The 23,008-nt window shown below is 40.9% G+C and overlaps 2 protein-coding genes across 2 annotated transcripts; one reads left to right on the top strand and one right to left on the bottom strand.

The window, feature by feature from the left end:
• Window positions 1-959: 959 nt before the first annotated feature.
• On the top strand, window positions 960-6,266 carry sgtb (small glutamine rich tetratricopeptide repeat co-chaperone beta). The gene is made up of 11 exons (XM_071901752.2): window positions 960-1,059; window positions 1,917-2,020; window positions 2,286-2,361; window positions 3,243-3,342; window positions 3,639-3,743; window positions 3,914-4,052; window positions 4,136-4,198; window positions 4,709-4,746; window positions 4,864-4,947; window positions 5,258-5,378; window positions 5,493-6,266. Exons 1-10 carry the CDS (start codon window positions 960-962, stop codon window positions 5,367-5,369), a joined length of 921 nt encoding a protein of 306 aa, XP_071757853.1. The 3' UTR covers window positions 5,370-5,378; window positions 5,493-6,266.
• Window positions 6,267-7,473: 1,207 nt separating this feature from the next.
• trappc13 (trafficking protein particle complex subunit 13) lies at window positions 7,474-15,671 on the bottom strand. The gene is made up of 13 exons (XM_071901743.2): window positions 15,553-15,671; window positions 13,601-13,669; window positions 12,535-12,634; window positions 12,358-12,442; window positions 12,133-12,260; window positions 11,947-12,019; window positions 11,529-11,573; window positions 10,965-10,982; window positions 9,105-9,238; window positions 8,784-8,982; window positions 8,596-8,696; window positions 7,891-8,038; window positions 7,474-7,768 (listed from the first exon to the last, which is right to left on the bottom strand). The coding sequence occupies exons 1-13, from the start codon at window positions 15,596-15,598 to the stop codon at window positions 7,661-7,663; spliced, it is 1,254 nt and encodes a 417-aa protein (XP_071757844.1). The 5' UTR covers window positions 15,599-15,671; the 3' UTR covers window positions 7,474-7,660.
• Between the last annotated feature and the right edge of the window lie 7,337 nt (window positions 15,672-23,008).

The raw sequence follows: 23,008 nt of genomic DNA, 5'->3' as shown, positions 1-23,008 counted from the left end.
GGGCGGGGGGCATTGAACAGCATCCTTTGATACAATGTTATTTGCGAATTGGCTACATCGTATTTGGAGAGACAAAAACGGGGATCCGGGGATAGCTTTTATGTATCCTCCCGTGCTTATTTACTAACCTCACTGATGGAGGATTGTGATTGTTCAGCCATCACACAAGCTGCACAATGCATGCGCCTCTTGTCCGGGCGAGCTGTAACGACAGGCTTTTGAAATAACCGACACGCACCTGCCAGTGCCATTTGTTGCCCGTACGCATAATATTATGGCACTGTGATACGAAATAACCCCCCGTCTCCCATCATGGGATTACATCACAGCTTCTGCATCATTGCATTTACGTGTGTCAACACAACACGAGGGAGGAGCTGCTCGTCAGACCTTTATGAACATCAAATGCATTGCACTAGCACGTGATGGAAAGATTGTATTTGCATAACTAACTCTTTCCCCCATAGAATCAAATTACAGTAAATTTTGTTTACCAGAAGTTTATTGTTTTGTGCCTGCAGTAAAAGTAAAATGTTTGGGGCGGCCTTGGGTAGGCTAAGCATCAAAGTCTTAGGGAGCAGGATTGTAAATTGCAAGTATATTCATCTTAAAGGCGGCGAAATTCGTGATGTGAGTAGCTAACTGCGTTTACATAGAGCTATGATTAGTTATAAACAAGGATGCCGCCCATGAGTTGTCTTGGAAACAAGAATGGCACCACCAGCAACCTTTTCTAGTTGTTGTAGGTCTACTATTGATACCAACAGTGTATTGTTTGTGATAGACCACAGACCACATAGATGATGAAGCTGTGATAAAAAAAATTAAGAAGCCATTTATTAAACCTCTTATTAAACATTTATCACAGAAATAATGACACTGTCTGTATGCATTGATTATAGTCACCAGCCTTGTTTTTCACTCCAAACTTCCTGTGCCCTGCAGTTTGCAGATAAAAAATGGCAATGGAGAAGCGCCTGGCATTCTCTATTGTGCAGTTCCTACGAGATCAAACACATTGTGGTGCTTTGAATTCAGATGAGCAGGAGAGCCTCGAAGGTAGGTCGAGTCAACTGTGGCACTTTTCCTTCTGGAAGTGCTTTTGCAAACATTACACTATATGCTCTTGCTCTCTCTCCAACTCCAAATGAAATTGAATAAATATCCTGAGTTTGCTATCCTGATCTAAAAGGAATAAGCAGGAATGGGCCTAATCATCAGAGGGCATCACAGGGGCCTGGAAATGAGGGTGTGATGTCTGCGCAGCCGAGTGTTTTATCCAATATGAAAAAGACTGACGAGCTAGTTGAAATCTGTCACTGTGCATATCTTGTACCCAAGTTCTGCTTCCCCATGATGATAAAGTCATCTTTTCTTCTGGGCCTGGTTTAGAGAACAGTCTTTATGAGCTGTCTTTTCACTATTCACTTCTTTATCTTTATCTCAGCGACCATATACTATCTCTACGAACCAGTAATCCCTTCAAACAACCTTACATTTTCATTAATTTACATGAATTCACCCCTTAATTCATGCAAAATCCCCTTCAAATTCATTAAGGGGGTTATAAATGGAGGAGATCCCATCGAAACCTCCTTAAACACCCTTTAATCTTGGCTCCATACTTTATAATTTAATGAAAATTTCAGGGAGACAGGAACTTTCCATTAATAACTCATTAATAACCCTATAAACCATGCACAAAGGACATGAACAATCCCTTACTTACTAGTGTCTGTGAATCAACCCATGAATAAATCCCTTATAAACCCATGATACTCACCTTGCTTTTTTAAAGCTATGTTATTTTTAATGGATAATACATGTTTATGTAATGGGGAAATTAAGGACATTTCAGGGATAAAATGAAGGGGTTTGGTTTCGTAGTGTCATGTTTTAACAATCTTACTCTGCAGTTGCAATACAGTGTTTAGAGACCACCTTTAAGATCAGCTCCAGTGACTGCCACCTCGCTGTGCCACAGCCTCTGACAGAGATATTCCTCAACTCCCTACTAAAGGTGGGTGTTGCACAGGCCACACAAACAGTGCCAGCATATACTTTGGATAAACATCTGACTTTTATATTGGGTTATATTGGGACTTGAGTATTGGGATCTGTATTAAAAAAGGTGAAACCCCATAAAGACTTAGTATACCATCATGTGTCATGTGTATGTCCTGTCTCAGATTAAGCTGCAATCTCACACTCTCATTTATTCACAGTTACTTACAGTTATGAGTACATCAGATCAATGCCTCTTTCTCGGTTTTGTATTTACTTAGAATGACAACATAACCATCCCAGAGACCTCCCCATCTCCAGAAGACATTGAACGAGCAGAGCAACTCAAAAATGAAGGTACCGTTAAAACTCACTTTATAAAATTTTACAGTTTATCTTCATTGGCTCTGATACCTCTACTTCCTTCTATAACGTCCCTGGAAGTAGATCAGTGTCTTTCGATCCTTCAGCCTACAGTGGAAGATCATATATATGACGATTTGTCTAGTCATGCTTCTCTAAATCTTTTGACATAGCAGCAGATATATGCAGTACCTTGTGCTTTAGACAGGATACACTGTCTTGATTAGCCCATAGACAAAGTATTTAATAGTTTCAAAGTTGGCCGCCCCCTCCTTCCTGGACACATACAGTATTTCTGTAACTGTCCAACTCTTTGCACCTTCTGGAGTTCTGTATTTCCAACCTCGTCAGACATCTTTGGTGATGACAGAAGGGCCTGACCTGCTGATCGCTATATTTGGGGTTCTGGGAGAGGGGGGTTCTCTCCAAGAACCTGATATATACATTGTAAGAAAATCGGTGACTTTTCAGGCTCTGCTAAAATGAAAGCAGCCACAACCTGCCACTTCTTTGTAGCCTTTTATCTATGGTATTTCTGTATAGTTTGTATAAAGCATCAAAAACCTGCTAAAGATAGAATGCCTTTATATGCAGATCTGTATTCGTCAACACTGTCAACATTTACCATAACCCTGAATATCTCTTAAACATATGATTGCTATTTACTGTATGTATATGGTAAAAATGATTTCAGAATAGGAATGCTGATTCCTAACCTTATCTCCTTGGCCACTTCTGTCACGATGATCCAAAAGGCAAAACTAATCCTAAACCAGTATTCCTTGATACATTCCCTGATAAATTAGGCCGAGTGTTGTCATCACAGACTTTCAGTGTGCATAATCTGAGCGGACAAACCAATCTTTCATTCGCAGGGAACAATCACATGAAGGAAGAGAACTACAGCTGTGCGGTGGAGTGCTACACAAAGGCCATTGATCTGGACCTAAGAAATGCTGTCTACTACTGTAATAGGTACTCACAGCAGAAATAACATTATTTTCACTATTGCATGTACTGTATACTTGTGTTGTAGATCAGGTATTGTATATAACTCTAGACAGTGCACAACCAGAGTTGAGTGGGATTACATGTTGCAAAATAGCCTGTGATGTCATGCTGTTTGAATTTGACTAGACAGTGCCAATGGATCCTTTCCCCGTGCATTATTGATCTGAACACAATTAAACAAAGCAGAGCTAAACTTAAGCATGGAGAGAGGACTGCAGGCAAGACTGGAGAGTCTGTGTTGTGGATCTTGCACTTTGCAGGGCTGCAGCTCACAGTAAACTGGGAAATTACACAGAGGCAACCGGCGACTGTGAGAGAGCCATAGGGATTGATCCCAGCTACAGCAAAGCGTTTGGACGGATGGGGTGAGTCAGACATAACAAATGAAAGATGCTGTTCGTTTCATTAGCAAAACAGTATTTGTTCGGAGTTAGATACATGCAAGATAAGCTCTTTGTGGTTTTCTCGACATAGTCTGCACCATAGTGTACAGTCAGTCAAAAGTTACATCGGCCCTTCTCCTTTGTGGCTCCAGCTTGGCTTTGACTGCCATGAACAAGTACCCCGAGGCAATTTCCTACTTCAAGAAAGCTCTGGTATTAGACCCCGAGAATGACACCTACAAATCCAACCTGAAGATAGCAGAGCAGAAGCAGAGAGAAGCAACCAGCCCAGTAAGTAGAGACCCCTCATTTTACTGTTACCCCTTATTTTGTGAGCCAATACATACATCTTATCTCTTTGTTTCTAACCACAGATAGCTGCTGGACTGGGATTTGACATGGCTAGCTTAATCAACAACCCTGCCTTCATCAGCATGGTAAGAGCATGAGCCCTAATACCTGTGCTCTACTTGAAAACCCTGTTGAAGTTGTCACTGAATGTATTATAGGCACAATTTACTGTCCAAGGAAAGAAAATCCACTAGTCCTAAGGACAGGTGCCTCATACTGTCTGTGTTTCTGATGAGGTTACACCAGGCATTTTCCCTAATTAGCCCCCTGAGTGACAGCTAGCCTGTTATTCAACCAATGTTATTGTCAAGTGGTGGGGGCATTGTCCCAGGTGGGGAATCCCGACTAGTTTAATGGCGGCACAAGGGAATGCTTGCCAGGCAAAGAATGTTTTTACAAGCATGCCAGTATTTCATTACAGTAACAAAGGCAATACACAAATGAGACTGCTATGAAATTGGTTTGAGCCACGACGAACCACACCACTTGGTAATACACTTATTCTGACAAAATTGCAGAATGTAACCGGAAATTAATTGTCCATTTCATACGTTTCTGAGAGACAAGTTGGATTTCAGCTGGATTTCTATTTACAGGCTGCTAGCGTGATGCAGAACCAACAAGTGCAGCAGCTGTGAGTGTCATCTGTAATTGATTACACTCAGAGCTGTGTTTCACTGTGAAATAATTATTTTGCGGCCATCTGAAAACACTTGGTTTGACTCCCCCCTCTGTCTCGCTGTGTGGTCAGTATGTCAGGAATGATGTCGAATGCAGTGGGGGGACCTGCAGCAGGAGTGGGTGGACTGTCAGACATCTCCAGTTTGATTGAAGCGTAAGTACAGTGTCCATTCACAACTTTGTTACTACTTCTGACTTGGCAAAATTAAAAGAATATTTAGCTTGAATATTTACTCCTGAATACATTGATGCTACACTGCAACTCTTTCAATTCAATAGTATAACTGCCTACACTGTATATAAGGAGATAAGGGTGGTGAGAGTGAGACCGAAATTGAACTATTCTTAATTTTGCTGGGGATCCCTGGGACCTCCCTCAAGGCCCCCAGACCCCACTTTGAGAATCATTTCTCTAGTAGAATGCAGTTCAGCTGGTAATGAAAGCTTTCCGGTCTCTCTGTCAGAGGACAACAGTTTGCCCAGCAGATCCAGCAGCAGAACCCGGAGCTGATAGAGCAGCTGAGGAACCACATCCGGAGCCGCTCCTTCAGCGGCAGCGCCGAGGAGCACTCATGATCTACTCAGGTCCTTAACAGCAGGCTTAGCCAAAACATTTAGCAGGCCAAACATAAAGCGTGAAATGCACTGTTGTATTAATGATACAGTACCATTGAATGACATGCATTATTTTCATTTCAGCGTCACGTTTTACCAGAGGAAGGGCAACCATATGACGCGATTACAATCTCTACACCCATTTCTTTAACTCAAATCACCGGCACAGCTGGAATGAAGAGGAAAAGATGGGGTTGAAGGCACTTTACTGTGACTAGGGCTCTGGAGTGGAGAGGAGAGGCGAGGCGAGGGCACGGAGGCTGGACCATGAAAAGAGCATCCCACACATCTAGATATCAGGGCAAACAGCAAAACATATTGTAAACAACACCCAGTCATAAGAGAGAGCAAAAAAAACCCAACACATTCAGCATACTGACAGTAAATTCTTTCTTCTGAGCTGTTCCATTCCACAGAGATCGTGTGTTTTATATGTGCTGAAAATACTGCCCTCTTTGTGTAACGAATGAAGGATCCTTCTGTCTGGTCATGATGAGTAGAGATTAGGGGAGGATGCATTACTAAAGCATTGCAGGAAACATTTCTGTTTTTTCCTCATATGAGGCACATCAGGTTTACCTTGTTCTTTTGTATAACAACATGCTCTACTTACTGTTGGGTGACGAAGACCATTCAATCCTTAAACATGTGGGACTTACTTATATCACAGCTTTTGACTGAACACTGAACTACTTAATTTTCGAATAAGAAAGTGTGTAATTGTATAGCAATGTTTGCAGCCCACATCATGTTATTATTGCACTTTAGCAAACATATATGTCAATGCCATTACCCCTTTAAGCCTATTTAATTGTTCATTAACTAGTAAGGAAATATTCTGATTGTTCATTTTGCATGCTCTTAAATCTGATATTTGAAGTCAGATGCTTTATGGAAACAAGTATGCTAGGGCAGCACTGTTTTGTTTAAAACATGTCAATAAATACGTCTTGAAATTGAGGAATGTTCTTAGCCTACGACCATTGCACTTGTACTTTTCCCTTTGTTTCATTATTTTGTCTCAATCTGGCATCTCTCATGTTAAATTATGCCTTAAAATAGGGGCCAGTGCTCAAATTGAATCCAGTGATTAGATTTTCCTTGGCCACTCAGTAAATCCTGTTTCTATCTCACATCTTTTGCCACAGTACTTGGGTTAGGCTGTGTTGTGCAAGAGCAGCGGTGGACCAGAGGAGCTGTCCACTCTCCCTGAAAGAAACCAGTCACTGAATCTCAAGGAAAAATTCAGAAAGCAAGTGTGGCTCACATGTGGGACTATTAAACATTTTTGTAAAGCAAAATTTCCCACAACCAGTATTTACCAACATCAATATTTTATCTCATCTTTTTGAGTATTTTTAATGAACTGATTTGATTACCCTATGTTTCGATTTGGCTAACACTTCAGACTTGACTTTAACAACTTGAGCCAAAATGACACAGTGAACAGAAGCTCCAAATATATTTACTCTTGTTAGGGGCAGTAGATATATCCAAAATGTGGATATATGAAGCCATGGTTAACATAAAATACATCAGTGGCCATCAAATCACGCAAACATTTGAACCAGGCAATATGACTTTAAAACTCCATGTTATATAGCACTTTCAGCCTTGAAAATGCCTAGTATACAACTACCACTAGACATCTCTAATAGTCTTAAGTCAATAAGAAGGAATTGTGTCTTTTCAAAGCTCTGTGCTCCTATTTTTATTTGTTCTACATTAGATCTAGGTTACCCTTGTGACAATGTCTGGCTCATGAAGATATTTGTTACTAGTAGAGCCAAAAAGAGGGCTGAATATAATACCCAGAAATAGCTTTAACAGCAGACTGTACAACATACAGAAAATATACCGATTGTGTACTACATGCACTGATTTTAAATGAAAAACAGGACCATCTTTAAAGATGAATTACTGTATAAGCTCATTTAAAAGTAAATTAAAAATTTTGTCAAATGTTCCTATTTTCATGGGTTTTCAATGTGTCAATGGAACATTTTGATAACACTGAAAGCCAACATGGACCATTTAAATAAGTGTTTAAAAGCCACAAGATGAATCAAGGGTTATAGTGATTTTATTCACATTTATGCACAATTAACATAATAATTATTTTCAAAGAAAGAAACAATACGTATTAAAACATGATCACCTTAGGGTGCAAAGTGTGACAGGTCAGCACAGGCGCAGAAATCCAGTTGGTCCATTCAAATCAAAGATGCAAAAAGCTAAATAAAAACGTGGCTCTAGCACTCGTTGCTCATATACGGGCAGATCACACAGACTTGTGCGATGTCGTCATATTCATACGTCCTCTTCAGAAATGTGTCTGTGAGCCTTAATCCAGAAAGACTCTAAAACAAAGAAGAGAAAAATAGTTCACTAAATAAACGGCCTTTTATTTCAACATACTGATATCTACCAGCAGTTTCCCGTAATGCATTAAGATTTAGATTGTGAAGAGCTGAGATCATACCTGCAGGCCCTGGACGGACGACAGGAGTTTGAGGGGCAGGGAGAGGAAGGCACTAGGACTGACTTTCCCCAGCTGTCTCCCTGATACGCCACACCAGTGGATGGACCTCGTGTTACACATCTCCAGCACCAGGTCCATGGTTCTTTCACTGCAACACAAACAAAATCCGTGGAAAAGCTTCAGATTTTGACTCTTCCATCAGTGTCTGATAGCTGTCAACACCATCAGGGGTTTGGAAAATATCGTAGTGGTGCAATTTCATTTTATATAATTGATTAGTGTGGAGTAGGCATGGGACAATATATCGAAATTCAATATATCACAATGCAAAAATGTGACAATGTGTATCGTGGGGCAGAAAAATGAATCGTGATATTAGCTACATTTTATTCTGCTGTAGTAATCACAAATGAGACGGCTTGCCAATCACAATTTCACAATGTTCTCCATCCAAATTATATTATTTGCACTTTGCAATGACATTTTTAAATTATTTACATTGTAGTGAGCCAATGCCATTGCTAGAAAGATTTGTGTCTCAGAAATAAACATAATTCTGTGAGACTTTATTGTCACTGAACTTTTATTTATTACATCGTATCGTGGTTGTATTGAATCGTGAACCCCATCGCGTATCAAATCGTATCGTGAGATAAACATATCGTCCCATCCCTAGTGTGTAAATGTTTGGACTGAAGTTTTCACCTGCAGTTGGTGATTTTACAGATGATGTCAAATGGTTCTTCTAGGTTGACAGTATCAGGAATCATCTCCAGTGACAGCCTGATATCCCCATACCCCGGAGCCTGGAGGACACATGAGGGTAACAAATGGGGTGAAACTCCCTTTGATTTTGACAGTAGTATAGAAATCACATGAGAGTGTCCCAATACCATTCTTTGTAGTTGGCTGGTCTGTAGCCTCCCTCTCTCCCCAAGATTGGTTTTCCACACAATGTCAAGCTTGCCGATCACCGTCACGCCCTTTATGACGCCAGCCTTCTCCGCAAACTCAGGCTTTGGCTTCAGGCAATACAGGTACTGCCGTGTGTCCATGGGCTGCAGATAGGACATTTTCCCAAATGTAGACTCTCTGACAGGGAAAGGTTACAGGAGCAAGTCAGTGTAAAGGTTGACAGTAAAAATCGACCTTGCTGCAATCAGATTAACAATTAAGAGTATCACAAAAAGGAATCTAAACCAATCTGCCTTTACCCTTGCTCTCCACCTTCCACGATGTTGAGCTCTGTAACGTTGTACATCATGGAGGGCTCCAGAGAGACCTTCTCCATGAACATGGGTGAGGTGGTGATGTTCTGGATCTGAGCCTCCAGGAACACCTCGTCCGTCTGGAACGGAGGTCCAGGGGTCAACGCCAATGTTAGCCGCTAACAGCTAACTACAATAACACCACCTCCGAGGCCAACTGAGCCACGTCCACTTCATTATTATTAGGTATTAAGAGGAGTTAGGCTGGTGCAAAATCTTATTGCATGAAGGTACGTTTCATGATGTAAGAATCATGAAGATGAAGTGTTTCATGTTCATCAGAAGATGAACATGAAACACTGTTCTCTAAATTACACAAATGGAGGATTCTAGTGAAGTGTGCTCAGGGAACCTTTGAGGATCTGGTTAGTACAAGTGTTGACCAGCAGGGTATACAGTAGGGGTTGCACAGCTACGGATTGTTGCTAATCGACAAGTCATTCAAAGTACTCTATTAAACGTCAACCAGCCTTGAGAATGTGTGATTAGCAAACTTTCTCTTGGAGGTTACATTTTTGTAGCTCTGTTTTTAAAGTTTGGCTACTCTACTCTCTAACTATAAAGGCAAGATCAGCAGGAGTAATAATGAGATCAAACCAAAGAAATGTCAGCCTGTTGACATGTGTGGTAGTGAAGTCTTTAGTCAGGCAGCATCACCCTGGCTGGAGCTTAGTACGGGAAACTGTCTGCAAAACTGATGTGTATATAAAAATATTTGAAAAATAATGATTCCTTATATTCTAAACTGGTAGTAATTACTGTAATGTGACTTGAGATGCCGCTCTGGATTGACAAACTGTAAATACATTTGCAGAGATGTTTAGGAAACCAATTGAATCACCAGACATGCCTTGGTTTGCTGTCTGGAGAGGGTTGTATTTCTTTATTTTTATAAAGGCGACTAGTTGATGATACTAGCTGGCGAGTCGACTTGTCAACGTTTCAGTGCAACCTCTAGTATACAGTGAGATACAATGAAAGATAAGCAGAGATTAGTTCATGCCTGCAATTCACAGTATGAGAGTTGAGAGGGACCACAGACCGTTCTGAATGGGGTTAATGTTAAATCACAGAGCTTAGCTGCTCTGCTCCATGCAAAGCCATTCCAACCAATACCTGAAACCTCAAACAGATACACATATAACCAAATCACCTTGTTAAACTAATGCTTGTTTGAACTGTAATAAGGAACAATTAAGAACCCATGTCAAAATGACTGGACCAAATAAGTTTTTGATAATCACTAACAAGAAGACCTTAACTGGCCTGTCCCACCACTCTGTAACCTACAACCCATCAATACAAAAGATTTGAAATTGTTTAGAATTTGCGATTCAAAAGTATTTGAGTACCATAATTCGTATCTGCATTGCTACATAATTATTCAAATCTTGACAAATAGAAACCAAGAATAATTGTAATGTAAAATGATAAATTTCTCCAGTGATGATAGATTGTTTGATCAATGAAATCCCCATCCTCCACAATTTGACACCGTACCCAAGAAGGTCCAATTATGCAAGCCCTGTGCAAGATGAGTTAGCAAGAGGACATAAGCGTCCAAAGAAAGAGCAAAAGCAAATGAATGGAAAGTCCATGTCAAGTTCTAATACATTAAATTGAATGTAGGCAATTTGTTTCACAATGCCTTCTCTTTTATGATTAATAGGCATGTTCATATCCATACATTTATTTCCATTTTTTACTTTGCTCCTTTCTATTGGCCCCGGAAAAAGACAAAATCGGCTGCACCAAAAGGATTAAGAAAAGCTAATGTTCAGCGATGAGAACAGAGAAAACAATTACCACAGAACTGAGGTCACTCTAATGGAGAAAATAAAATACAAGACATAATAAATAAATGAAGTTACATGCCAAAGGTAATGACAATGAATACTTGCATTCTAATAACAAAAATGCTACCGGTATGAACATGAGAGAAAGGAAAAGCTTATTGCCTCTAGCCTGGAAAAACCTTTCATCTCCAACTTTTGGGTTTGACAATGCCATAAAACAGATATAATGCAATCAATTTTGCTCTTTCATAAAGCCAATAAGTAACTCATATATATACACAATATTATACAGATTTTAAGTAGATGTTTTTGGAGATACAAGGCTTTTCCAGGACATCTGTCTTACACAACTGACTACATTAGCATCCGGAAACGTTCCTAGCTATGGAATGTAATATGATATGAAGCATGTTATGTGTGCTACAATAAGAACTTGCATGTCATACAATACAGTTCTTTAATTGGTAGAAAGCCATGGTGAGAGATGTGAGGGCAGACCGCCTTTATGTTGACAGCTGCACTTGGTGCTAGTGATATATATGACAGGAAAAGGGTGGAGAATGGCAAAGCTTACCTCTGCATTGTAGAACTTTGTTTTCACATCCAGCGGCTTCAAAACCTGATTGAAAATAGATTGAAAGCTGAATGCTGTAGTTTTCTCACACTGTTCCTCCATTCGGCAGAAAAATTATCTCCACACAAAAAAATGAGGCAATTTCTAATGAGATTGGAAATCCTGTCCTGAGCCAAGAAATTGGACACCTAAAGCATAAGAAAGTAGTTCTACTGGTCTTCTTGAAAATGGGACTAAAGGGAATCATTTCACAAACTGAGGGGCAAACTGAGGCAGTGAGACCAGTATACCAAATCCACAGAATGCATGCTAATTGCTTTTTGCCCTGTTGTAGATCTGTGACATTTCTCAGCCGCCTACCAAGGCAACACTTGAGTTTACCTCTGTCACCTGATGGGAGAGGTCAAGTATAACTCACCTGGAATTTGAAGAACTTTCGGAAATAGAGTTTCTCCCCATACTGAGTGGTGTAACTGACTGCACAGACTAAGCTGAAATGGGGTGAGAGGGGGAAAAAAATAGTCAAGCATAGTGAAAATATGTGCAATATTCTCATGAATATGGTGCTTTTTATGGGTTTAAACGGTGTGGAAAAAAGATTCACATATGAGTTCCAATTTCTTTGACTTCGTGGTGGATGACATCATCAATGCAGCATTCGGGTTTGAGTTCTGTTACTGCAGAGTTGGACGCTGAGAGGTTCAGCCTCTGTGAGCTGGTCTGTAGGTCGGCCTGTAAAGGATCAAACGACAGGATCTTATTAACGTTTGTGTGTGGAAGAGGACTGGAAAGTGTGTGCTGCATCAACAGTTACGTATTCATACAGTACCTTTACAAGAATGTCTTTCACAACCTGGCTGCTGTCGTTGTGCACGCTTATGTAGCTGGAGAAGGTCTCGCCAAGGAAAATATTTCTGTTTAACACACAGATGATAGAGTATGATGACAGAGTATGCACCTCTTCAACCTGCTCTAAATTGTTCACAGCAATTTCCGCCTTTATTACCCAAAGTTCTGTGGTAATGTAAGCATCTCTCCAAGCATTAACGCCTCCGCTCCTTTAATGGTGGATGGGTCCTCCTTCATAAGCTGACCGAACAAATCCCCTATGGAGGCACACACACATACATAAAAACACAACCTTACATGACATGTTATCTGTTAATGACTTGGATCATGCACCACTGAGAGCTGATGCACACTAAAAGCTTGATAAATGCTAGCAATGTAAAGCTATCTCTGCAGATGGGGGAAAACCCAAAATGATTTACTATGGTTAATCTTATTTTTAGCCTTATATCCAACGAGCTGGCCACAGTCAGCCTTTGGGGGTTTAGAACCAACATCTTTTGATTTAATAATAATAATAATAATCTCTGAAAGTGCCTGCAAAATGCAAGCGGAACATGATGCCGTAAAAGGAGGATGGTGTTATATTTCGAATGTCAATTTCAACAAATTCATCTTTGTTTACATTTATATATGCCTTCACATCATTTCCACGCTCTTATATAAATAGCGGTCCTACCCAGAAGTGTCAAAGTGATTTATGGGTTATGTGGAGTTCAGTTACCAGCCCAGTGATCACATTGCTGCGTGCTGGAGTCCACCAGAAGGAAAAACAAACTCTATAAATTATCTACAGGCTTGGCATCTAAATTTGGGAGCAGGAACTCACACGGTAAATCTATATTGCAAATGTGCGCTGGGATCTTAATCAAATACTAACAATTTATATCAACTAAATATGATATAGGCTAATTTAGTTCGGTTTTTTAGCTATCTGATTATACCTTGTGGTTTAATAGGAAATTTAGGTAGACTTATGTACATGTCAACAATGTAAATGTCAACTTTCAGGAAAATTAATATTCTTAAAAAAGTCATAGGCAGTTTTCTCTTTTTAAAAAAAGAGATATAAAATAGCACATAGCCAACAACAAAGGAATCATGGCTTCTGTTGTCTGTATCTGGTGGTAAATGTGGAAAATTCTGTACTGTTACAGTCCTATGAAAGAAAGAATTACATTTCATTCAAGTTCTGTGATTCTGGCTCTGGTGTGCAGTCTTACCTGGGAGATCTCTATCTTCACATGTCACTGGCATGTTTGTGAAGAGAGTTGGTTTTGTTAACCGCATCACTGTAAAAGACCAAAAAAATTATAATATTAATAATTGGTGGTGGGATACACATGGGAAACCTTTCTTATTAAACCAATTCCACAGTAGGTACGACAGTTCTGCAATAATCTTACACTGATATAGTCTATCTGGCTCCAAATTATTACATTTCATTGACTTTGCTTCACAAAACTTTGCTCCCTAAGCACACCCCACACCTCAGGCTTATTTCTTTTATTAAACAGGATTCCCTTGCCATCCTAGATGCAGTGTAACTGCAAGACAGCCTGCTGAGTTGGCTGACTGCAATCCAGAAATCAAAGGTAAAGCAAAGGGAGGTGATTTGAGCTTTTATATTAAAAAGTGGAGCACAGATGTGTCTGTGGTAGCAAAATTTGCACCCCCACTCACTGAAACAGAATCACTGTATGTAGTCTCCCAGCTATTCTATTAACCCAGTAATTTTTCTTCAGTTTTTGCTGTTATGCATATCCCAGTGACATTAACCTCAGTCACAGTTAAAGACATTTGAATAGGCTACCTGCTGCTGTCCTATCTCATGTGTCTCAGAACTAGCACTTGACCCCCTGCTGTTTGCCTATATGTGGATAATGGAATCAGTATAGGTCTGCACTTCTGGAGCACCAGGATACTCCTGCCAGGATCCTGCTTGTTGGCCTCAGATCTGCGTTCAACACAATCATCCCAGAATCATTTGATGGCAAACTGTGGCACCCTAATGGGTCTGGGAGGCAGGTTCAGAACCCTGGACAGTTCCACTAACTCACCCTTGGGCAGGTAACTGAGGGATATACCACCAGTCCAGGTACTTAAGACTACAAACTCATGGATTTGGGCACATCTGAAGCAGATTCAGCAATTGCAAGCTCTACAGCTTAAATATCAGCGTACAAGGAGACACTGTGTGTAACTCTGATCTGTGGTGGCCAGACCAGAGAGGAGAAACCCCCAGCTGTGCTTAACAAGTTCAAGAAGCAACAACATACCAAGCTGAAACTGGAGGACTGGGAAAGTCTAAACCTCACTGTGGTCCAGGCTTACTGCAGTCTTCCTGCTCTACACTACAGCTGGTTGGAGGAACCACCCCAAACTTGAGGAAGTACAGTCAGCGGAAGGAAACTTCGTTGAATTGCAATAGGCTTGTTTAGGTTGGTTGGTCCAACACAAAATTTACTTTCTTGGTTAGCCGGGGGTAGTGCACCGAAAGTGCGAAAAACATTCTTTAGCAGTTGTAACGTACCTGTTTCACACAAGTTCAGTGTATGTCAGTGTTTGTGACTGGCTATTCACTTAATGTCAGTTATGATCCAGTGTTCTAACAAGTAGCCTAAACTTTGGCATGTGTGTATCTCATATTGCACTTAGATATGTACATTGCAAGATCTGGAATTGTATCAACTCATTTTCTTTAGCTTTGCAACTCATTTTCTTTATTTGCAACTTCCGCCATAGCTAATTCTGAGTCCTGCCTTAGTGACTGAGTGACTAGGAAGACGATTTAACATCAATTTTCCTTCAAGTGGTTCAGGGAAAACTATACACATAAGCCAACTAGGCTAGCATCTAATGACGCCGCTAGCTAGCATTGGCTACGCTAATTGACGAGTTAATTATCCTTGCTACAGTGTATACGCGGTATCTTTGAGTTACAATAGTGACGTTTAAAAACGACGTAAATGTCACTAAAAAGCCCAGCTGTCAGCACGATTTGGTGGCTGTAACTAGCCGTCTCAGACTGTCGTTAGCTGACGTTTATGCTAGCTGTTTACAACAACAACAAACCATTCCGTTTCACTAGGCTCCGTATATCGTGCCAGGTTTAGCTTCTGAAACGATCTCTCGAGTCACTAAATAGTTTATCTTGTAATAAACCATACAATACCTTTTAATGCAAGTAGATGCTCCTGTTTCGCCTGATTTACATCCATTTCAAACTCGTCTGTAGTCGGTTAGGTACCGGCTATGCTAGCTGGTTGTCAGAGCTAGCTGGTGAACTTTGACCTCCACCAAGAAGTTGGTTACAGGCAGCGCATTAGGACAAAATTGTTCCCACTGTATTCTAGATTCAAACTGCATGCAATACGTCACTAGTAGTGGGTCTCTCTATCCTTGAAGATGCTCCTACTTTCGTGTAGCCTATATACGTGTCAGAAAACAAGTGTTGTACATCATTTAACTGGTTCCTTTTTTTTTTTCTTACTGTGTATGTTTACGTTATCGTACCAGCATACTGGGGTAAAATAAAGTAAAACATTGAAGCCTGAGTGCTTCAGCAATGATGTGCGTCCCCATTGACAACCCAAGTCAGCCAGATAGGGGGAGGAAGAGCCTCTCTATTATAAATTGGCTTTGCAGCACATAATGTAGGCCCATACAATTAGATTATACAGTAAGTTACAGACATACAGTCATACTGGGCAGAAGGGTGGTACCGTGAGAAGACTGGCTGTCCTTCAAACGGAGGGCTCATGTTCAAGGCCCAGTGGCAGAAAGTAGCTGTCCGCTGATGAAATGTCCTTGAGCAAGACATTGAATCCCTACCCACTCTAAAGTTGCTGTTCTGCAGTGGAGCCTGACCCCTTCCTGTGGAGGAGGGCAAGCAAAAGAAGTTATGCTTCAGAGATCAATGAAATAATACTACTAAGAAGAGTGGAAGATTTCCAGGACGTTTAAACCCATGTATTTCATCAGTCACTGACTTATATTCTCTCTGTCCTTGTTTGTTTACATGCTGTCCACTGTGGTTAGAGTGTGTGTGTGTGTGTGTGTGTGTGTGTGTGTGTGTGTACAGAAATCTAGTCCAACCTGCAACAGCTGGTGCTGTATAGCTAAGTGTCTGCCCCTAGACAGATGGTACAGAGGGAACTCCTCTGGTATGTTACCGGCACACTTAAGGGAAGGGTTTTAGAAACCTATCCTATTGATCAAAAGCCCACTCTTAAAACTTCAAAATAGTTTTCATGCCGGTGTTTTAAATTGCCACTAGTCTCCACGCTCTCATAAACTTAAGACTGCCACAGTCAACATGAGAGGTATATTTTTAAGACAGCTGATGACTCAGTTATAGTCAGCCTATTTGGAGGATAACAACACATTGCACAGCCCTGTTGTTGACTTTATACAACTGTGATGATCCATTAACAGCAGCTCCTTCTCCACTATCATGCTTCCACCATTAAGGACTATATAGAGCCAAACACTTAGAGGCATGAATCCCAATTTCTGACCACACACACACACACACACACACATTGTAGACACTCAGTGACGGTGAGTCCTCTGCCTCCCTGTGGCCAATCATAGACACTGCAACTGCCTGACAGAGAAGCTCCATGTTCAAAGTGAATCTGATATCAACTTTTTACGTGCGGTAATGACACAACAATGTTCAATTTATGATTTGTACAAATACACAGTCACACACACACACAAACACACACACACACACAGTCTTACTTAAGTCACTTTTGGGGTATTTACATAGACTTACATTCATTTCCTGGAGACTTACCCTAACCCTAACCATAACCACTACTTGCCTAAGGGTAACCCTTACCCTAACCTTAACCTAACCCTAACCTTAACCTAACCCTAACCTTAACCACTGACCCAAAAATCAACTTTTTACTAATTGGGGACACGGCTTTTGTCCCCAATTGCACAAGCCGTCCCCAATCAACTGGTCTTATGTTTGGTGTGTGTCCCTGAAAGTGACTTAAGTCATACCCACACACACACACACACACACACACACACACACACACACACACACACACACACACACACACATTTTGGGCTGTACTTGAACACCTGGGGGCAGCAGAGAGCAACAGTTCACAAAGAGGGCAGCATTAGTTTGCTGGGGACAAAAAATGAGATTCTGGGTCTGATTTTTCATTTTTGAATACATGTAAAGAAAGACAAAGTGGAAATTGCAATGTAAAGGTTAAAAAGATATTGTTACACAAGACCCCATCAGTTGAGAGCAGCAGATCTGTTGGCACTGTTAAATGGACAAATAAAGTAGACTACTCAAGTTTCAAGTTCTTACTGAGGTCTATACCTGCTCCTTTTGGATTTTTTTGCATCTCAGCTTTTCACTTTCCTCATAATGTGCTTCTCCAGCTGCAGGGCGTCATTCTGCAGCTTCAGCTCCTGAATCTGTCACTCCATCTGCACCGCCTGCTCTAAACAATCTCCCTCCTACACCAAAGGAGACTCCTGTATGGATTAGGCCTTAAGATCAAAGTTATTAAGGGGAAGAAAAGTCATCATGATGCCCTCTGATGGTTGCGTTCAAAGTTCAGTGAGAAAAGTCTTGATCCCTCCATGGTGAAGGTTGCATACAATTATATAATAGAGAATGTTGAATTTAACAAGACTGGGTTTTGATGAATTTAAGGGTAAAGAATGGCAGGTATGGTCAGAGTTAAGGTGAACTGTAAGCTGTACTAAATCCTACTCTGCCCGCAGCTGTTTATTCTGGCTGCTGAATATTTCATGAATTTGGTATTTGTGCAGTGGAAAAGTCTGACAGCAGTGTATTGCAGTAACAAATAAAAACAAAGTAAGAAACAAATCATCCGTTTTTCTAGGTCATAGGAGGAGAGAAAATGCCTGATGCTTGAGATATTAAAAAGGTAAATATGTGATAATGCCTTGATGTGACTCTCACAGGAGATGTCTGGATAAAAAAAAAAGTCAATATTTTGATAAATGATATTAGTAAACATTCATAAACTGTCATCTGATTGGACTCAGCTATTTACATTCAGTGATTGGTTGCTTATCTCACTTGTTCAAACTTAATTTTAAATCCTTTGCTTACATGTCAAAAAACTGATTAACTTTTGAATATTAATTTGAATATTAACTCTGAAATACACATTATGGGTCTTGGGTTAGATTTACATTCCCTGATAACAAAGCAGGGGACAGACACGGTCCCAGTGGGACTACACTAACTGGGAAATGAACATAAACGAAATGGGATGGAGATGAACGAGATCTGCTGCCCTCCTTGGTCTGTCATGGGGGAAAGAGGCTCAGCTATGCTTTCGGAGAGATTAGCTTCCTACCAGATAGTGGGCATGTCGCTTTAACAGGCCTAATCTGATCCAGTTATCTATGAACCAATAGCCACAGCATATTGTCATATTCCGACATTGCTGAGTCTTGCTTATCTATAAACGTTAACCTTAACTCCCACCTCCCTTCCCCAGCTCTAATACTATCTAAACAAATGTCCCACCCTTGGCCTATCGCCTTCCTCTGGGAACACCTCCAGTGAGAGCTGGGTCATGCCCTTTCAAACTTCACCCAGCAGTTAAGGGAGAAATGTATTCAGTACCACCTCCCCCATCTCCACTTTCAAACAAAGCTGGAATAGCAAAAGTATGAAACGCCCCGGAGCACAGCGCCCTAGCCTGCACACTGCAGATATCCAGTCGACGCAAAATAGACTGCACTGCTGCACCGTAGGCCACAACTGCCTCCCTTAAATTAACTCATAACTCCCTTCACACTTATCTAATCTCACACGCTTACAGTACCTCAGCATACACCTTATCCCTAAAACGTTACAAGCCTTTAGTATGACTATGCAGATGATTCTACCTCGTTAGTAACACACAAGAATTTATGTACAGTCCAGAGTAATTTAGTTGAGGTATTAAATCTACATTTGTTGTTTTCCCAGTACAAAACATAGAAAACAATTTGCCAGCCCATCACTTCACCAAATGTCACCCTTTGTTAGAATAAACCATTGCCTTCTACCTTCTTCTCATGAGACTTCTCTCAGGTCATGGGACCTCTAATTAAATTTCTGTCTGTTCTGCCGCCTCAGAGCCTCCTTGTTCCTGTTTGTCATCTTCCTTACTCCAGTTCATTAATCCAGTCAGGTCTTCACAGAGCCGCACTATTTTCATCACTGCCTACAGTGTGCCAAGCAAGGTTCTTGGTAGGATTAACTCTAGAGCTAATTGTTTGGCCAGAAAGTCTGAGATGATGAAGAAGCTGCTTCAATTGTCTCAGAACTAACAGGTCAGGTTTATGTTTGGGTTCATGGCTCCAGCAACCATGTTGATGAGAGCCACTCAAATTCAACACATTCAATATTTAACTAGCCTAATAGGTGTTTTTTGGGGGGTTTTTTTAGAATAGAAAAGAGGCCTGCTGCAGTGGCTGGTGGTGTAGATATTCTTACCAGCCACAGCCAAAATTTTAGCTGCGTTATCTGCTGACTGGTGGTTTCCTACCCTGGTTTACTTTCTATTTGCCATTGATTTATTTAGATATGATGAGGAACACATTACTGGAATGCAGGTCAACGGCTTGGAGATTTAATTTCTCTATCTGAGTATAATGTAAGGAGCATCTATTTCTGGTTGTTAATGTTTTTAAGACAACAATGGAAAATAAGTCTGTTTTGTATTTTAACATGTTTTAAAAACTGTCCAATAAACTAAGCTAAACTGAACTGGATATAGATAAATTAAACTGTGAGTCACACCTCGTTGATTGCAATGAACAGTTTTAATCCTGACAGATGTGTTCAAATTTCATCATTGATGAAGTTAAGCTGGAGCTGAGAGGCACGATTTTGCTGAAGTCGTCGTAGCTTCCGCTTGTTCACCCTCCGCAGTCGTTTAAGAGACTCAGAAAGCAGCCGCTTGTTTCTGCTTTGCTCCATTTTCAATGTCTCGATGTCTTTGTTGAGTTTCAGGTTCTCCTCGTGAAGGTCCTGCAAATGTGTCAGTGATGGAATTAAGTACCTTTTATTTTATTAATAAATGTCATTTCACTTAAAGACTTAACGAAGAATCTGGTCACTTATAGAATCTGGTCAAATCCAAAACTTTCCATCCAATTACATTTACTTACAGAATACCATCTTATCACTTTGGTGTACTTTTTGTTGGTAGTGAAATAAAATACCTTGTTCGATGGAGATCCATTCTTATCCATTCTATGATGGTTCCTGCTTTTGCCAAGCAGGTGCAGGGAAGCCTCCTCTATGGCATGCTGGTTGGCACTGACAGTTGCAGAAAGATGGTTCACAAACTCTTGGTCCATCTGAATTGAACAAAAGGAGTCAGCAGTTTGAAAAGAAGAGGCCTTTACTACATCGGATGCATAATTTAAAAGAATTATCTTGTATTCAATGGCAGCCCCAGAACATTTTTAATTGGGTGGCCAGCATTTATTTTTTTTTTTAAGTGTGGCACATTTCTTGGAGAGGGTGTGTGTGTGTGTGTGTGTGTGTGTGTGTGTGTGTGTGTGTGTGTGTGTGTGTGTGTGTGTTAAAATCACTGCAGGTAGAGGTAGCTGTGACTGCCCCCTGAGGCTGCTGCTGCTTGTAATGCAAGAGAGTGGAAATTCCAGTGTGATGCTTGAAGTAAACTCACATTTGGCGGAGGCAGAGAGCTGCTGAGGGTTTCCTGTAGCAGTTGCTCCATCCTGTCGGTCAGCACCTTCCCCTCAGCTGTCAGCTGCTGGAGGGCAGCGAGATCTTCTTCATGAGCAGCAGGATGAGGGTTTGTGTTGTTACAGAGCCACAAGGAGGAGACTGCACCGTTTGCTGAAGATGGAGCAGATTCATGCATGTTTGTGATCGAGCCACTTTGGTGTATGCCATTATAATTCATCGTAATGTATAATGTATAATAATGTATGATGTAATCGTAATGTTCACACTAGATATCAGATTGGACAGTTTCAATGTGACTGAGAGTGGTTATGTGTATATATTTGCTATGTGATATGTATCTTTTTCTGTTTTGCTTTTACTGTTTTTATGTAAAAGAAATGGAGTTTCCTTGTGTATGAAATGTGCATATATAATTCAAAATGTGCAAATAAAGTTTGACTGGACTTGACTATAAGAAACACAGTTCTGGTTAACTGTCATCATCAATTTGTTACTAAAAACAACCCACACTTCTTACTTGTATCTGAGGGATTCCTGTCTGAGCTCCTGTATTCATCATACTCTACACAGTTCATGTTGTTGACGCTGGGATGCTGCTCCAAATGACCAAAATGCTCCGGTTGTGTATTTGTTGGTGTTTCCTGCATGCTCTTTGGAGTGAATTCTTCTTTTATTTGTTTGATTTCGGAGAAGAGCTGAGAAGAGAGGGGGGGTTCCTGGCTACTGATTCCACACTCTGCTCCTGCGTTAACAAAAAGTAAAGTAAATATGGGGTGAGTAAAATATGCAGTCAACAAAATCTGTGTTTTTCAGAAATTTTTTTTTCTTTTTTAAATCACAGATTAAGGATTGTGTATGTACCAGGAGGGATGGCTGGGTCTGTCTGTGTTGACTTGTGCATAGCCACATACATCTTGAGGATTTCTTGCCGGTGGATCGACTCCTTTTCGCTAATCTCTCCCTTTAACCTTAGAGAGACGGAAGTAATAGCAAAATGTGTGCCTAACTGGAGAAAGTATGATACAATTATGCACAGTGTGTGCCGTCTTTTAACCCACCGGTTTATCTCTTCCCCCGCAGAGCTGAGGGAGCGCTCCAGGGTCCCGAGGCTGGTCTGAGCATGTGCGAGACTCGCCGCCAGTCCCTTTTTCTCCTCTGTAAGCGTTTCACACTCGCTCTGCAGCAGGTCGACCTCGCATGTCCACTCACCCAGAACCTCCACCAGCCTCTCGACTTCACAAAGAATCGCTGAATAGGCGACATTTAGAGAGAGAACACTTGCTTTGTAAGACCTTTGAGAACAGATCCCTGTCTGTCTTTCTTTCATTCACACACACACACGCACACGCACACACACACACATCACAATAACCTGGGCATATCTGTGTTTTCTGTGGTGCCTGGGTTGTATCTCTAAGGATCTTAAGCTCCCCCTGCAGGAACTCAAGGCATTCATCCATCCTCTGCCTTTGAACCTCAAATTCAGTTCATGAAAAATAAACCAAAAGAACCATAAACGGCCCAAAAATTCATAACTGAGCAATTGTATGTAAACACTGAATTTATAAAGACTGTACCTTGGTTCTGTGTAACTGTTGCAGGGCGTTGTTTGTCCTCAGCTTCTTTGTCCACAGTGTGTACGGAGGAGGGGGAACAGCTGCTTAAATCTCCATCCCACTGAGCCATTATGGCTCTACAGAGGCCCAGCTGACTGCACAGGATCTTGTTTAGGCGATCCGTAGCCTGTAGTCTGTTTAGCAAACTCTCATGACTCAGCTGTCTCTCCTGATCTTGCGAAGAACCTTCAGAATGCGAGGAGATGAGACTGTGATCCAAACGGCTTCCTTCAGATGAACTTGAACTGGATTTTGCTGCTGTGGTTTCTTTTACATCCGAGAGTCCGTGT

Source organism: Centroberyx gerrardi, chromosome 2 (genome assembly GCF_048128805.1).
Source record: "Centroberyx gerrardi isolate f3 chromosome 2, fCenGer3.hap1.cur.20231027, whole genome shotgun sequence".
NCBI lineage: Eukaryota > Metazoa > Chordata > Actinopteri > Beryciformes > Berycidae > Centroberyx > Centroberyx gerrardi.
Note: the sequence above shows the minus strand (reverse complement) of the source record. Positions and strands in the feature narration are given on the sequence as shown.

Coding starts and splice junctions, on each gene's coding strand:
- sgtb (XM_071901752.2), top strand. CDS start 960: ATGGCAATGGAGAAGCGCCTGGCATTCTCTATTGTGCAGTTCCTACGA. Junction 1,060..1,916: donor TGAGCAGGAGAGCCTCGAAG/GTAGGTCGAGTC, acceptor CTTACTCTGCAG/TTGCAATACAGTGTTTAGAG. Junction 4,747..4,863: donor AACCAACAAGTGCAGCAGCT/GTGAGTGTCATC, acceptor CTGTGTGGTCAG/TATGTCAGGAATGATGTCGA.
- trappc13 (XM_071901743.2), bottom strand. CDS start 15,598: ATGGATGTAAATCAGGCGAAACAGGAGCATCTACTTGCATTAAAAG. Junction 12,443..12,534: donor ACATTACCACAGAACTTTGG/GTAATAAAGGCG, acceptor TGTGTTAAACAG/AAATATTTTCCTTGGCGAGA. Junction 8,697..8,783: donor CCAGCCAACTACAAAGAATG/GTATTGGGACAC, acceptor TGTGTCCTCCAG/GCTCCGGGGTATGGGGATAT.